This window comes from Columba livia, chromosome 19 (assembly GCF_036013475.1).
Source record: "Columba livia isolate bColLiv1 breed racing homer chromosome 19, bColLiv1.pat.W.v2, whole genome shotgun sequence".
Taxonomy (NCBI): domain Eukaryota; kingdom Metazoa; phylum Chordata; class Aves; order Columbiformes; family Columbidae; genus Columba; species Columba livia.
In genome coordinates, this window is record NC_088620.1 from 2,558,294 (window position 1) to 2,572,448 (window position 14,155).

The following is a 14,155-nucleotide window of genomic DNA, read 5'->3' on the forward strand; positions in this document are numbered from 1 at the left end:
GGGGCCGCGCCATAGCAACGCGCCGGCCTTGGCAACGCGGCCTAGCGGCGGGCGGCCCCGCCGGGCCCGGGCAGCCAACGGGACCCGGCCCCCTTCGGTTCCTTCCCCCTTGGCGGCCCCGAGCTTTGGCAGCCTGGCCCCTGTTTCCGGCTGTTCCCCAGTTCAACCCCTGCGCCGTGGCCTTGCCCCTAGTGGGGACACACCAGTTGTCAGCTGCCCCGCACGAACCACCTGCCACCATGTCTGCCATCCTCCCCTCCTCGCTCCATCCCTTCCCTCTTCATCGCCTATACATTTCCAAATCTTGGCGACAGGGACACACCACAAATAAACCCTTTGCTGCTGTGTTTCCCGCCCGGGAGTAAGGAAAAAAGTAAAACAAGGTTGAAACAGTAGCAATAGCTTGATGGCTGGTTTGAAGAGGCAATTTGCTATAAAACAGAAGTTTCAACTCCACAAATCTTTTCACTGAGATGAGATTAAGATGACATGACCTTTTGATCGGGGACTGTTTCATCCCAAAGCACACCGCTCGACAGGAAAGAGCCATTTCTCCTCAAAGCCGAAGATGTGCTGAAAGGCTGCACGTCGGGCACGGAGCGCTGAAGAGCGTGTTAGAAACGCTCCCCTTTTAATTCAGATTGGTTATGCACTAGTAATGGATTTTAGAACCTTTTTAAGCTGTAGCCACAGCATGAAAGTCACATTTCATTTCTAAATACCAGCTCAAGAATTTCCATTACATTAACAGAGACAGAAAACCAGCAGAGAAAATGTCCCTAGAGGACGACTTCAAAGGAGCTTAAAACACAGAGACTAAGGTCCCCAAAAAGATAATTCTTGCTTTGGTTACTCACAAACACTTCTTTTAATCCTTTGAGAACAAGTAGGAAACAAATGGGTCCAAACTCCAGGCCCACTTGTGTAAATTCAGAAGTTAGAATCAAGTGTTGTTTCTTGCCCGTAATTCGGACAGTACAAGCATGGGAATCTTATATACAGTAAAAATCCTCTCCTCGAGAATGGAGTGACAGATTCTACACCTTTGCCCTTTCTTTTGCTCATTCTCTCTTTTCTTCACCGTTAATATCTGAAATGGTTCAGGCACATTTCTTTTGCATCCATATCCACAGCCATAAGTTACATGGTCGCGTCACGTCCCATCTGAGGGGTTTTCTGTCTCTGTTCTTCCCAGGTGCTGTAAACAACAAAATTAGATGGTTACGATAATGGAGTCCAACCACTTCAAAGAAATGAAAAATCTCCTGGCATCTGCTAATTAGGATTTTAAAAATCTGCAGTGCACAAGATATTTTAGAGTCCATTTTATTCAGGAGAATTGTTAAATGTATAAAGATGAAAGAGATGGATTACAGGAAAATTAAATGTGGGGTTTAACTGAGAAATAATCATTTTCTATGAAAGATAATGACTCCTCTTGAGGTTAGTATCAGGATTTATTGACCCAGGAGGTTAATATTGATCAAAACCAAGGCAAACAAAATATTAGACCTTGAAGGGGAGTAGTCTTGATATTGAAGTCTTGCCACTGACTGAGCAGGCCAATATATCTGGGTGCCAGAATCTGAGGTTTTGAACACAGAATGGTGGGGGATATTAAACATGTCTGACATTCTATGTAAACATTTTTTATTCTTATCAGCAATGGCTATTTTATAGCTATGTCCTTCTGTGTATAGTATCTTGCAAGGGTTCAGGCTTCACTCACAAACCTCATTGCAGATATAATAGTTATCTTCCTCAAGCGTAACATACAGGGTAACATAAGGCAAACATCGTAACATAAAACAAGTCCTTCATTAATTCTTTCACTTATATAAAGTGAAATACCTCTCATTTTAATACCTCTCATTCCAAACACAAGGATCCTGCTGCTGCTGCTGCAAAACCATAGCAACAATAAACTGAAAAACTGTAGTGCTTCAATATATGGATTTGTCATTGTATCCAAGAATTTGTCTATGAGTCCAGGAGGAGAAAAAAAGTTAAATTCCACTGTAAACTGACAACAAGAAAGCATTGATCTTCGAACAAATAACTTATCTGGATTAATTAATCAATGAGGATAAAAGTCAGAGGCTTAAAAAAAAATAAATGTATCACTAGGGACATGAAAATAGTTTACAGGATAAGATCAACAGCTAATGCGCTTGGGGCAGAAGCTGCCTTTTTATTTCTGTTCATATGGCAACTAGCAAGGCAGGGCTTTGTAACATCCCCGGGAGCTGTCTGCAAAACAACAAAACTACTCCCATTTGCTAATGAGAACAGCAGTGTATACAATATAACCTGCAATTCTAGATGGTTTCAGTAAAAGAAATAAGTAAGACATACATAGGGTTTATTTTGTTTATTATGGTCTATATATATAGGTTTGTTTATTCAGAAAACAATTCCATATGTATCAGTTCTGTTTTTTCTTTATCCCATCCCACGCACGTTGACTTGTTTTGACAGAGGAATTCATTGCACTTACACTGGTCAGAATATGGAACCTTTTGCCCTTTCCCAGCCAGTGAGGTGGTGTGTAACCTAGACTGGTTTTCTTTCACTTCTGATCCTCCTGCACCGTTCGTGTCCTCTGCTTTCGGCTCTGCAAACCCTCCTCCCTGCTCATCATCTTCAGGGTATGTGCGGTCTCCTTTGAAACATTCATCATCATAGGAATCGGAGTCTTCATCACCAAGGTAATTGGGACCATTTTCATCAGCCACCAACAGGTGTGAAACCTCCTCAGGTCTGACAAAAACACCACAGTGCGGAGGACACGCAAAATACTTCACCCCGTTGCAAGTTCCAGAATTATCGCCTTGAGCTTTGTCCAGTGCGACACCAGCCCAATGGCCGCTATCAAAGTTAGTCCATCCTTTGAACATGAGAGTTCCAGGCTAGGTCTGCTTTACTAACACACTGTCCCCAATTTCAAATGCTAATAATGGGTCATCACTGTCCTCCTCAGCTTTGGGTGACATTAAGTATGTTTTGCATTGTTTAATTGTTAAGTCGGGACTTTTACTGGCCTGTCCAGAAGAAATAGGATTTGACACAGTCAGAAACTCCAAATTCTGCAAAGGTGTCTCATGTTCTCCTTGTTGGTACTCTAATAAACCTTCCTTCACACTGAAAACATCTTTAGTTAAAGGCTGTTCTGAGACACTACCATCCTGAGTTGAAAAGGCATCAGTTGTCCCTCTATCGAGCAGGGGAAATTCTTCAGGCACAGCGTTATCAGGTAATGGGGGTAATGCATCCATTTGCAGTGATATATCTTCATCCATACACGGTCTACTCTCTGAGACTGTCATTTGTTCTGGTGGAGATGGGAAATCATCCATACTGAAGGTAGAATCATCATTTTTCATTGCATCTGCACCTAAAGGGGCAGGAGGAAGATCTTCACTTGGAAATGACAAATCCTTTTTATTAGAGGATGGCAAGTCAGCACTTCCATAGGACAATACTTCATCAACAGGAGACAGTATTTCTGACAAGGTATCCTCAGCAGTTGGAGGAAGACCCTCATCACTAATAAAAATTGTATCATCACCTTTGGAAGAGCACTTCTCGGCTTGAAACAATTGCTTTTTTGAGGAGATGGAAGAAAACATTCCCTCCCCTGCTTCCTTTATGGCTTGCTTTTCAGTTGTTGAGTCATTTTGATTTTCTGTAGCCACCCTTTGCAAAGATTCAAATGAATTATTCTCTGTATGGACTTCCTCAGAAATTCCTGACATGGATGTGGGCAGAGATTCAATCTCATCGTGTTTGCTGGATGTGAGTCTCTCATTCAAAAGCTGTGCATGGTTATTTTCACCTCCTGAAACTGACAGGTTTCTTGAAGATGGACATGCTAATAATTTGCTATTTGTAATGTCTTTGTCAGGTGGAAGAGACACAGGGTTCCTAAGTTGGTCAGTAACAGAATCCAGATGTTTCAGAGAACCCATCAGTGGAAACCCCAGTAGGTCTCTATTTTGATCCACAAATACACTGTTAATTCCATCATCCCTTTTCACCCTGCTAGTTGTAGAACTAGGTTGCTGCTGTCCATAGATCTTAGGTGAGTAAATATCATCACTGCATGAAGACCTGGCAACTGTCTCTTTACCCTGTTTTGTGATCTCCTGAGAACTGGTTTTGTTTCTGCTGTAGCTTTCTGAGGCATCCAGATGTGGCTCATCTGTTCCCTTAGCAGGGTTATCAGACTGGGAAGAATCTCCTGACTTTGTTTCAGTGGCTTTTGCTTTGTCTGAGGGAACAGAAGGAAGCAAATGATCAGCGCAACCATGATCTGAAACGTCAGCAGGGTATTTCTGGGAGTGCGATGAAGTCCTGGTGCTGTCATCTTCAGGCACCTCAGGTTCATCGTGTTTGTCACTAGGTAACATTTCCTTTCCATTACTTACTGCTATTAGCATCTCTTTTGAAACATTGTGAAACACATCACCATTGTCATCAAACTCTTCTGGGATACTGACATCTGTGTCCTCTGCGTTTTTCAGCTCTAATTCAGAGTCTGAAATGGAGCTTTCTGAAATGTCAATCCAAACTGCAGACACTTTCTGAAATTCTGGGAGTGAAGAACCTGATTTGGCACTCTCACATCTCAGAGAGAAGTGGTTTGACTTGGATGATGATTCAGTGGAAGCTAATCCTTCAGAAAATGCTTTTAAATTTAGTTCTTCATCAGAAGCTTCATGGGAAACACCATCCAAATGCTCCTTGGGTGCTTTCCCTCCTATCAGAGATTCTTTCTGTACATCTTCTAAGGATGATGTAGCATCACCTGAAATACACAGATTATTCAGCACAGAAGGCAAATACAGGGTGGTTCTCAGTCATACAAAATAGCTGTGACTACAAGGATCTAAGGCTTGCTTCGAGTTTAGGGCAGTGCTGTGCACTGACACTCTGCTTGTGAAACAGCACAAGACTCCTTCCCAAACGCATAAATTAAGTCAGAACACTAATGGTGAAACTGTGGACCACTGAAATCCATGGGAAAATTTCTTTTTGCCTGAGGGACAGGATTTCAGACAATTTGATGTCCACATGCTCAAAGCTAGGCTTGAGAATCTAGTTCAAGTACAGTCTATGTCAAAATTCTGTCATCAAGACCATGGTTTCTAAGCCTTTGTTACACAAGTCTATAGTCTCCCTTGCTATGGTATCTAGGAGTAAATGCAGAAAGATAGTTTGTGACAAAAATAACACAAATACAAAATATTGCTACCGTATGTAAATATTTATAATACAGAGATTATGCATACCCAGAACTATACAAATTATATAACTGGCTCATATAGAAGCAGCCAGCTTTATGTTTTATACATCCTACTGAGAGGAAGAAATATGAACTGAGGATAAAACCTGGAAACAAAAATAACTCCAGCACGTCCTGCTGAAGTCTATCTTCAACTGATCTATGTTATTTTAAAAAGAACACCCTTAAATTACTTTTAAAAAATGGCTCAAAAGAGTAAATTGTTAATGACAGAATCAGAATAAGTTATGATTTTGTTCTGAGGAAGCAGTGTAATCATATCTCATAACAAACCTTTGAGAAATCTCCACCATCTTGCCTAGCAGTGATTTATATATTGAGCATAGGGAGCAAGACACCTGCATAATAAATGAGAAGATTGTCTCTCTCTCTCTCTGTCTGGATTAAAGTTTGATTGAAGTGATTGAAACAGATTGGACATAATAGCATTAAACATGATTTACCAGTTCCTTGAAGAGTATTTTCTGCCTGAACCAGGTGTAAGTTACACAAAGTAGAAAGCATCTCCAAGCCTTCCACTGTGAACTTGCTGTCACATGGATTAATATCTTCATTGTCTTTAGGATCTGCCTTTGGGCTTGAAATCAATGCCTTTTCATTCAGCACAGATTCCTAGAATGTAAGTAGTTGAGACAGAGTTAACGTCTTAAGAGAAAAGAACTTTGCTGTTGGCAAACTGGCACCAAAAGAATTGTTAAGAGACCAGAGATTAAACCTACATGGTCACTCCAAGGTATATAAGTGCATATGGACTCCACGGCATATATACCCACTCTGGGGCTGTGTCACTGCTGTAGGAAATGGAAAAGGACCAGCTTCTGCAGCTGCTATGGGCAAATAATAGTTTATTGCTCCAGGGACAGGTGTAGTTTCTCCTGGAGGAGCACAGCACCCACAGGGGATGGCTTGAACACGTTGTCACCAGTTATCAACACAGAGAAAATGGAAGGGACTGGAGAGTTGTGGTGAATGAGCCCATGTCAAATTTCAGTCTTTAGCTGAAACACACAGAATCACACAGGCTGATTTCTACTTGATGTTCAGAACAGCCAAATGAGTCATGTGCTGATCCTATCTTAAAGCAAATATAACCTAGGGCACTATTTCTTAAGGCAGAAATGGAATTTCAGAGGTGATCCTTACCAGAAACACACACTTCGTGCTTCCTCTTGAAGCGGGTGTGGATATAGGGTCATCCAATCTAGCTGAGTTTGCATGTTCCAGAGGGAATAAGACACCACCCTGAGCATTAAGCTCTGAAAGGTATAATGTTCAATTACAACGTTTCCAATGCTGCATTTTCTTTAACATGAGTAACTTGACTATGGCTTTTTGTTTAGCTCAAAAAGGCTTGTTTAAATATATTTATAGTTTGAGTAACTTAGTTTTGCCCACCACATTCCTTGTCACGCCAACAGAAGCTGAAAGGACCAGTGATTTTATTTATCTGATCACCACCTTACGTACCATCCAGTACTGTAAAGCGCACTTCCAGAAGTTTCTGTACTCTTTCTCCCTTGCTTCATCTATATGTCTCTGCTACCTCAAAAAAAAACCCAACTTACACCTTTGTTACATCATCTTCTTGCTAATTCTGAACAGATATTGGTACAAAAACCCATGCTGAAGGTAACCAAGGACCAGGTCAACATCACAAGTTCTCTCTCATGGGCTAATCAGCTCAACAATCCTCTTCCAAGAGATCATTTGACCTGCTCCAAAGAACAGCTGAGACTTCAACTTCTGCCCTAAGTCCTTCAGTTTAACCAAGTACTCACAAACATGGTTTCCACGAAGTAATCTTTATTGGGGACCTGTGTTTTTGTAATCTTTACCCATAGAGACTGAGCCTGTGGTTTGACTGGTAGCACCACGCACTGTCTTGGTCACCATCTCAGACACACAAGGACATTGCACACCAAGAGGCTGCTCCAAACCTGGGGACTCCTCTGCCTGCTCCTGGTGTTGTGCCAGAGTTTTCTTGTTCTCAGTAGAAAAGCTGTAAACAGATAAGGAATTAATGATTAGGAGTAGGTTTTGTGTTCCCAAGTTGATCATGACTAATCTGTATGATTCTATGAATACCCATTAATAAATGCCCAAATCAGCAGGGATTTTTCTGCATGTTGGAAAGTTATTTTTTATTTCAGTTTGCTTTCACTTTAAAAGGTGTTTCCCAATTCTTTTAATCCCCTTAAAGCCCTGCTTATTAACTGTCTTCCTGGTCAGTATGAAAACATGAACATACCTCCACTGGTGGATAGATAGCACAATTACCACTCTACACTCCTAGACAGGAAAGAGATCTATACACAATCAAACAGCCGCCGGAGTCTGGGTGTGTTGCGAGTTCCAGCAGGGCCTGTCTGCTCCAGACTGACGCCAATATTCACTGTTCTCCTATGAGCAGGCTTGTCAGTAATAAGAAGTGAAAGCACAGCCAAGAAACCTTTTAAAGATTTCTGTGACTTGTAATCAATAACACCATGAATTATAGATCAGTTCCGTGCAGGGATTTATTTGAAAGCCTTTCCCTGCGGGGACTTAAGTAAATGCACAAATCTGACTCACCAGTCTGCTAAGGTCTGGGTAACACTGAATGAACGAGGTTTTTAAATTCATATAGATATATATTTGTCTTTAACTGCCTTTTTTTCTTGAAGCAAGCTAGATTTTTATTCATCTGAGCCTGCTTTGGAAGAGTGCTGTTCTGAGCTGTATGGATACTGCTGGGTCCTCAGCCAACAGGGATGCTGAGGACACAGTCCCTGGGGCACAGGACCAGCGCTTTCTCAGGACAGTCTAACTGAGCTCCCGAATCACCTCCAACTGTGGGCACTTCACCTGACACCTCTGCGCTTCAGTTTAAGCATAAAATTAAGCCTCATGTAGTACAAAAGCCTCCTGTGGTTAAATCCTAAGTGAAACAGAAACCTGATCTGAGGAGTTAAGTGACACGTAGGCTTAGAGCCAGAGGATGACAAAGGAGTGAATTTCACCAATTAAATCAATACATGTACACAGACTCTAAATTTCAGGATTAAGGCTCTGATGTAGCTTGTTCTATTAAAGGAGTTAATATTTGTGCCATACAGAAGTATTGAGATCATAATGTAACTCCCTGTAACCACCAAGAGGGGTTTTTTTGTTTTGCGTGTGGGTTTATATATATATATATATATGTGTGTGTGTGTGTGTGTCTGTGTGTGTGTCTGTGTATATCAGCAGCAGTTCCTGATAAACTGTAAAGTTGTTGTAAATACTGACTTAACTTTCTTTTAAAATTCAAGGTTTTACTTAAAACACATTTTCCCCTGCACAGAAGGGTACTTCATCTTTTTAAAGAATGGAAGAATCTGAAATAAACAAACTATTTCTTATTGATATATTGAAGCGATGGATGTATTCTACCTGAAGAATTTAATAAGGATCTCCAGCTACAGATCCAGACAGTTTACTTAATGCTGTTCACATACCTTGCAATAAACTGGTCCCTGCCTCAAGGAGCTTACTGGTTTGGACACTGGATAGTAGTTTGGACACATGGTGGACTCACAAGTAAACAGTGAGGCAATGTTGGTCAGAATGATAAGTAGTGATCTTGATACATTAACTGCTTGAACACAGATATTTTCAAAACTTATTATAGAACTCCGTCTTGGGAGCATTTAAACTTGCACAATTATCTAGGATGTAACTGCTTCCATCTTCTCCACTGGACTGGTACGTCCATCGCTGGAAAAGGGTTTTACTTACCCCTCATATTTCTTGCTTTGCTTATTCTTCAGCTGGACACAGCTCTCCCTATTCCCTGACAGATCAGGTGTTTCTGTGTGGGCTGTAGACTCTGCTGAGGATGAGAAGAACTTTGGGCTAGAAATAAGTCTCATTGTGTTCAGCTTGATTGTTTCTTCAGTTGCTGGGCTCCTTGTAAGCTGAAAGGAAAACGTAATACATGAGGTTCCACCTGGGTTCCTCGGCTGTAGTGTCAGCTCTGAGTTCAGTCATTATCCACTCAAAAAACCCACCGAAACATCTAGTGACTGTGACTTAATAACCTCTTGCTTCCCAGCCAAATTATGCAGCTTTCCCTGTAGCTGCGCTGTTGAATGCCTCATCATTAAGATTTCTCTTTGCTGCTTTAATAAGAGCTTTCTTTCTTGATGGGCCGCCCTGTAGATGTTTTGCAGGTGCCGGATTTCTGCCTAGCCAAAGCAGAAAAAGAAAGGAACATAAGAGAGCTAAAATAACAGAAATGAGACCCACTTTAAAATGTGTATAATATCTCTTAACATAAGGCACTAAAACCCACAAAACATCCTGAAAATTCAATATGCAGGTTTTGTTCCTTATTTGGTGTCTCAGAGGTGAGACCTTTAGAAGTGAATCGTGTTCAGGTCACTCAAAACTACAGAATGCTTCCAATTTGCACTCTGTTTGCTTAGGAATTCCTTCATGTATAGGAGGGGCTTGTACTATACAAGGAATAGGACAGAAATTTACTGATTACCAAGTGTAATTATGAGCCCAGCTTTCCTCTCAGTAGCAGAAGTGGGACTACAAAATTAGCTGTCAGATTAATTTAATATATTTCAGCATCAGAAGCATAAATTTGCATACATTGGGGGAAACCTACATTATATGACCTGCTTGTTATGGCACAACTGGAAAAAACACACAGTGGAGTAGCAGGAATCAAAAATAAGTGTTTCTTTTCTTGAAGATTTACAGACTGCTGACTTTGGCACAAAAAATAGCTCACTGAATGTGGGAAGAAAAGCAGAATAATGCATGTGAAATGACAACAGTGACTTTAAAAACCAAACTAAACCCCACTTGCTCCAGCAACTCCAGGCATCTCCCCACATTGCATCCTTCTGCTGTTTATGAGATGAAATCCAGCTCCTCCAGCATTACCTGCTCCTGTTTCAGCTCCCTCAGGATTTTGTGCTGCTTTACAGCCATGGCAGACGCTCCCTTACTGTCTTGCAGGTTTTCCAGACAGCTGGAGACCAGACAAGGGTGGTGATCACAATCAATAAATAATTAAATACCATTAATTGAATGCTCTTCAGAAAACAACGCTAGGTATGGGAAGAAAGCTCCTCTCAATGCATCTGCAAAAGCAGCAGTAGCTATGGAAGACTCCACAGAAAGTTCGGGTGGACTTGGAGGACATGTCACCACCCTGGGGCTCTCCTGAGGCAACCAGACTTCCCTGGGCACACAGCACAGGCCGGTGAGGGACACTGTGCATTGGAAGGGCTCAAAACATACCTCCTGGTGCCCCAGCCCAGTCAGTGCTGAGGGACACCTTGCTCCAAGGTGGCTCGTGCTGTCCCCAAAGGCACCTCAGCACTGAGGGACACCTCACATGAGGGGGACTCTCACTGTCCCCAATGGCGCCTCAGCCCAGTCAGTGCTGAGGGACACCTCACACACCCCTGGAGGAGGCTGCAGTTAGGAGTTCAACTGTGCAGACTCCTCTCCTTCTGCTTTACCTACCTCTGTAAGAGCAGAATTTCATATTTTCTTTATTTCACAGAATCACAGAATGTTAGGGATTGGAAGGACCTCTAGTCCAATCCCCCCATGGAGCAGGAACACCCAGATGAGGTTACACAGAAAGGTGTCCAGGCGGGTTGGAATGTCTGCAGAGAAAGAGACTCCACAACCCCCCTGGGCAGCCTGGGCCAGGCTCTGCCACCCTCACCCCAAACAAGTTTCTTCTCAAATTTAAGAGGAATCTTGTGTTCCAGTTTGAACCCAATTCAGTTTCCCCTGAAAGGAAGGAAAACTGCCTGGGCTGAGCGGGCAGCTGCACCTCCACGCTCTGCTGAGGGACCCGTCCCTGTCATGGCAGCCCTGTGCTGTCCCCCTCACCGTTTCTGGTGGCCCAGCCAGGCCAGCTCGGCCCTGGCTTTCTCCCGGAGGGCTTTTCTGCGGAGCTCGAGGAGGGCAGCCTGGTGTCGAGCTCGCAGCTCTTCTCCCCTCAGACACTGCTCCACCATGGCCAAGCTGAAACGGCAGAAGGTTCTGGAGCCTCCATAGTGCCGGCCAACCTTGCTCCACTGGGGACAGAGCAGAGCGCCATGTTTACTGGAGAAGTGCTATGTGAGTGATGAGTAACAAGGGGATTAAAAGCCAAAATAAATCCCCAAAAAACAACCCCACACACTAATACAAGAGCTGGTGTCACCTGGCTGTCAGAGCTGGCCTGTTCGCTGCTCTCTCCAGAGTCGTCCCCTGCACAGGTCTCCCCATGGACATTCACTGGAGGTGGCAACAGAGTCCAAGTTTGATGGCCATGCAGCGGCTCCCCGTGCTCTGCTGGCAAGGAACCAAGAGAGAAGATTTAAAGTGACTGTAAGTAAAACATTTCTCTGTAACAGAAGGAAAAGGATCCCCGAAAATGGTTCCCACTGTACATGAGTTAGTGTCTGTTCCTCAGTTCAAGGCACCTTTGCAAAACTCATCAGCCAGGCCCGTGCGTTGCCCTCAGAGGGAGCCTGAGGAGTCACCCCACCACTGTCACCTACACAGTTAGTTATGAACACTAACCACACTTTCAAGTGAAATCACAGTAAACAGGTAAAGAGAAAAAGTGGCCTATGAACAAGGTAAATAACTCCCAGCTCCCAATATTATTTTCTGTAGAAGGGTCAGGAGGACAGACAGAGATTGTTGTGGTTCAATTATGCATACTGCATGTAAGTATTCAGGCCAAAGTTTTCAAAATTAGTTAGAAGATAAGGGAAATTTGTGAGTACGTGTTTCAGTCCCTGGATGCTTCACTGCTTCTCATGCCACACTAGAAAGTATTGTTTGCCCAGTACCACCAAATCCTTTAACTTAGGGTTCACCTTCTTGAAGCACTGAGCAATATGAACTCCTTCCTCCCAGTGGTTTTCTTTCTGCAGCTATTTTGGGATCAGCTAGATTGTGATCTCTTCCTGTCTTCAATGCAGATTGCTTCAGTGAATAGGTTTCTTGATTACTGAAGGAAAGAAAGGAAATATTTTCTCATTGCAGTCAGAGATACTATTTCAATTCCCAGCTCCTGTAACTAAGTCCTCTGTGGAAACTGAATCTTTCTCAAAGTAGCATGGAGCTCATGTCTATGTGATACTGAAATTTTTACCTGTGCAAAGGTACCTTTCTGATAACTGTATCCATAAGACTCTAGAAGCAATTCTCAAGACTTAATCTATGCCACTTCAAATGAACATTAAAGTGTGCACACACAATATTCTCATTCATACCTAGGTATATGATAGTAAAGCAAAATGGGAAAAATTTTATCTTGCCACAAGTTTCAAAGGGACTTCTACCTTTTAGGATTGCAAAAGCTCCCACAACAGTGGGAAGGTGGTTATACTATAGTTTGTGCCTAAATCAGAATAGAAATACTGTATTACAAAAATGGATACTTCACCAAGATCTGAATGAATAAAATGGCTTGCTCATAGTCCTAAATATAACATGACAGCCACATAAACTGTTCTTAAATGACTTTGACATTCGTTTCAGAAACAGTGCATACACATTAGTGCCCCAAGTCACTGTTGTATACTGCCTTCTGTACCTGCCAGCGATGTTGCCACCTTCCAGCTGGTGTCGTGTCCGCATTTGCTCTGCATGATCCAGTCTTGCCACGGAATAACCACCTCTGGAGCTACTGCAGCCCTGCAAACACAGAAATTGCCCATAGACCTGAATGGTCTATTTGAAAGGCAGAACTTTTAAGCCTTCTTCCCTTAAAAACCCTTTGCTTGATTTTGCAGCAAAACCAGCTATAGACACAAAATGCTGCAGCACCCAAGTGATTTCAGATCAGGTCCAAATGACAGCATAAGGGACTCTGTTACCTGAGAAACCTGGGGACTTCCAAAAACTTACCCTGATCTACAGTTTTTATCAGTTAAAAAACAAAAAAACAAACAAAAAAAAACCTAAAGGACTCTGAGCAAGGGGGAATAAAAAACAAAATCAAGAACATAGTGGGGACTGGAGGAACATTTTGCTGAATCCAGCAGCAGTAGCGCAGGGTCTGAAACAATAACTTACCTCTGAGTTGTGCTGAAGCAAGTCACTCAAAAATCTCTGGTTTTCTTGAACCTCTAGCTTTGCTTTCTCCCTCAGCACTGTGAGCTGCTGCTCCTGCTGGAGCTGATGGGCCTGCTTTAGGAAATGACATGCTATAAACAATATTTTTAAGCAAGCCATGTGATTCTTCAAAGATGGGGGCAAAGGGCAGCAAACTCCAAAAAAAGGCAGCACAGGTATCATGCAGCAGGTATCTGGCAGGCAGCACAAATCCCTGCTTGGGCTGCAACAGAACAACATGTTCTTGCCTATTAGTGCTACAATAGGATCTTCAAATAGCAAATTAAGGTTAGCACCTCTCTCTTGTGGCTCCAGGGTTTATAAACCTGATGCAGAGTCAGCTGATGCCAACTGATTGTAGCCTGAATGCACCTGTATCTGGGGATAGCACCTTTTCACCTGTCATGGCAGAGCTGGGATTGCTCTTTGCTGCTTGTACAGGTTACTGTACCTTCAGTTTGTGAGTCAGTAGGAGGGAGGTTTGCCTTAAGTTGTCCAGGTGACTCCTGTGTTTCTCTTCCAGTGCTGTGCAGTTAGGATCTCCCTCACCTGCAGAAACTTAGGAAATAGATGGTAACAGTCACTATTACTTAATTAAAAGAAAATTTTAAAAATCTGTGTTCCATTTAAAAGGTATCAGCTGAAGAAAGTATCAGATTTTTACCAGAGGGAGAGTGGAAGGAGATTTTCTTCAGATTCCAGCTAGATGCTGCCTTGAAAATGTGTTTCTACGCTGTCAAAGTC

At 42.6% G+C, this 14,155-nt stretch overlaps 2 protein-coding genes across 12 annotated transcripts in view; both read right to left on the reverse strand.

The window, feature by feature from the left end:
* Positions 1-118: 118 nt before the first annotated feature.
* Positions 119-2,897, reverse strand: TBCB (tubulin folding cofactor B). Its single transcript, XM_065035592.1, has 3 exons — positions 2,498-2,897; positions 1,513-1,585; positions 119-1,198 (listed from the first exon to the last, which is right to left on the reverse strand). The coding sequence occupies exons 1-3, from the start codon at positions 2,895-2,897 to the stop codon at positions 1,141-1,143; spliced, it is 531 nt and encodes a 176-aa protein (XP_064891664.1). The 3' UTR covers positions 119-1,140.
* CCDC187 (coiled-coil domain containing 187) overlaps positions 2,574-14,155 on the reverse strand; it is a 32,413-nt gene continuing 20,831 nt past the window's right edge. For 5 of the 11 annotated variants that reach the window (XM_065035589.1, XM_065035588.1, XM_065035587.1 and 2 more), the window contains 13 exons: positions 13,863-13,969; positions 13,373-13,486; positions 12,891-12,991; positions 12,169-12,302; positions 11,505-11,635; positions 11,189-11,376; positions 10,223-10,310; positions 9,334-9,510; positions 9,062-9,240; positions 7,120-7,304; positions 6,449-6,561; positions 5,749-5,917; positions 2,574-4,807 (listed from right to left, as the gene is read on the reverse strand). In XM_065035589.1, coding sequence (XP_064891661.1) covers positions 2,910-4,807; positions 5,749-5,917; positions 6,449-6,561; positions 7,120-7,304; positions 9,062-9,240; positions 9,334-9,510; positions 10,223-10,310; positions 11,189-11,376; positions 11,505-11,635; positions 12,169-12,302; positions 12,891-12,991; positions 13,373-13,486; positions 13,863-13,969 — 3,584 coding nt within the window. In that variant the 3' untranslated portion in view covers positions 2,574-2,909. The remainder of the gene's footprint in view (positions 4,808-5,748; positions 5,918-6,448; positions 6,562-7,119; positions 7,305-9,061; positions 9,241-9,333; positions 9,511-10,222; positions 10,311-11,188; positions 11,377-11,504; positions 11,636-12,168; positions 12,303-12,890; positions 12,992-13,372; positions 13,487-13,862; positions 13,970-14,155) is intronic. The other 6 variants (XM_065035582.1, XM_065035581.1, XM_065035579.1 and 3 more) reach the window with 6 other exon arrangements.

Coding starts and splice junctions, on each gene's coding strand:
- TBCB (XM_065035592.1), bottom strand. CDS start 2,897: ATGTTCAAAGGATGGACTAACTTTGATAGCGGCCATTGGGCTGGTGTC. Junction 1,586..2,497: donor GGTTCCATATTCTGACCAGT/GTAAGTGCAATG, acceptor TCAAAACCTCAG/ATTCTGGCACCCAGATATAT. Junction 1,199..1,512: donor CAAGACTACTCCCCTTCAAG/GTCTAATATTTT, acceptor TGTTGTTTACAG/CACCTGGGAAGAACAGAGAC.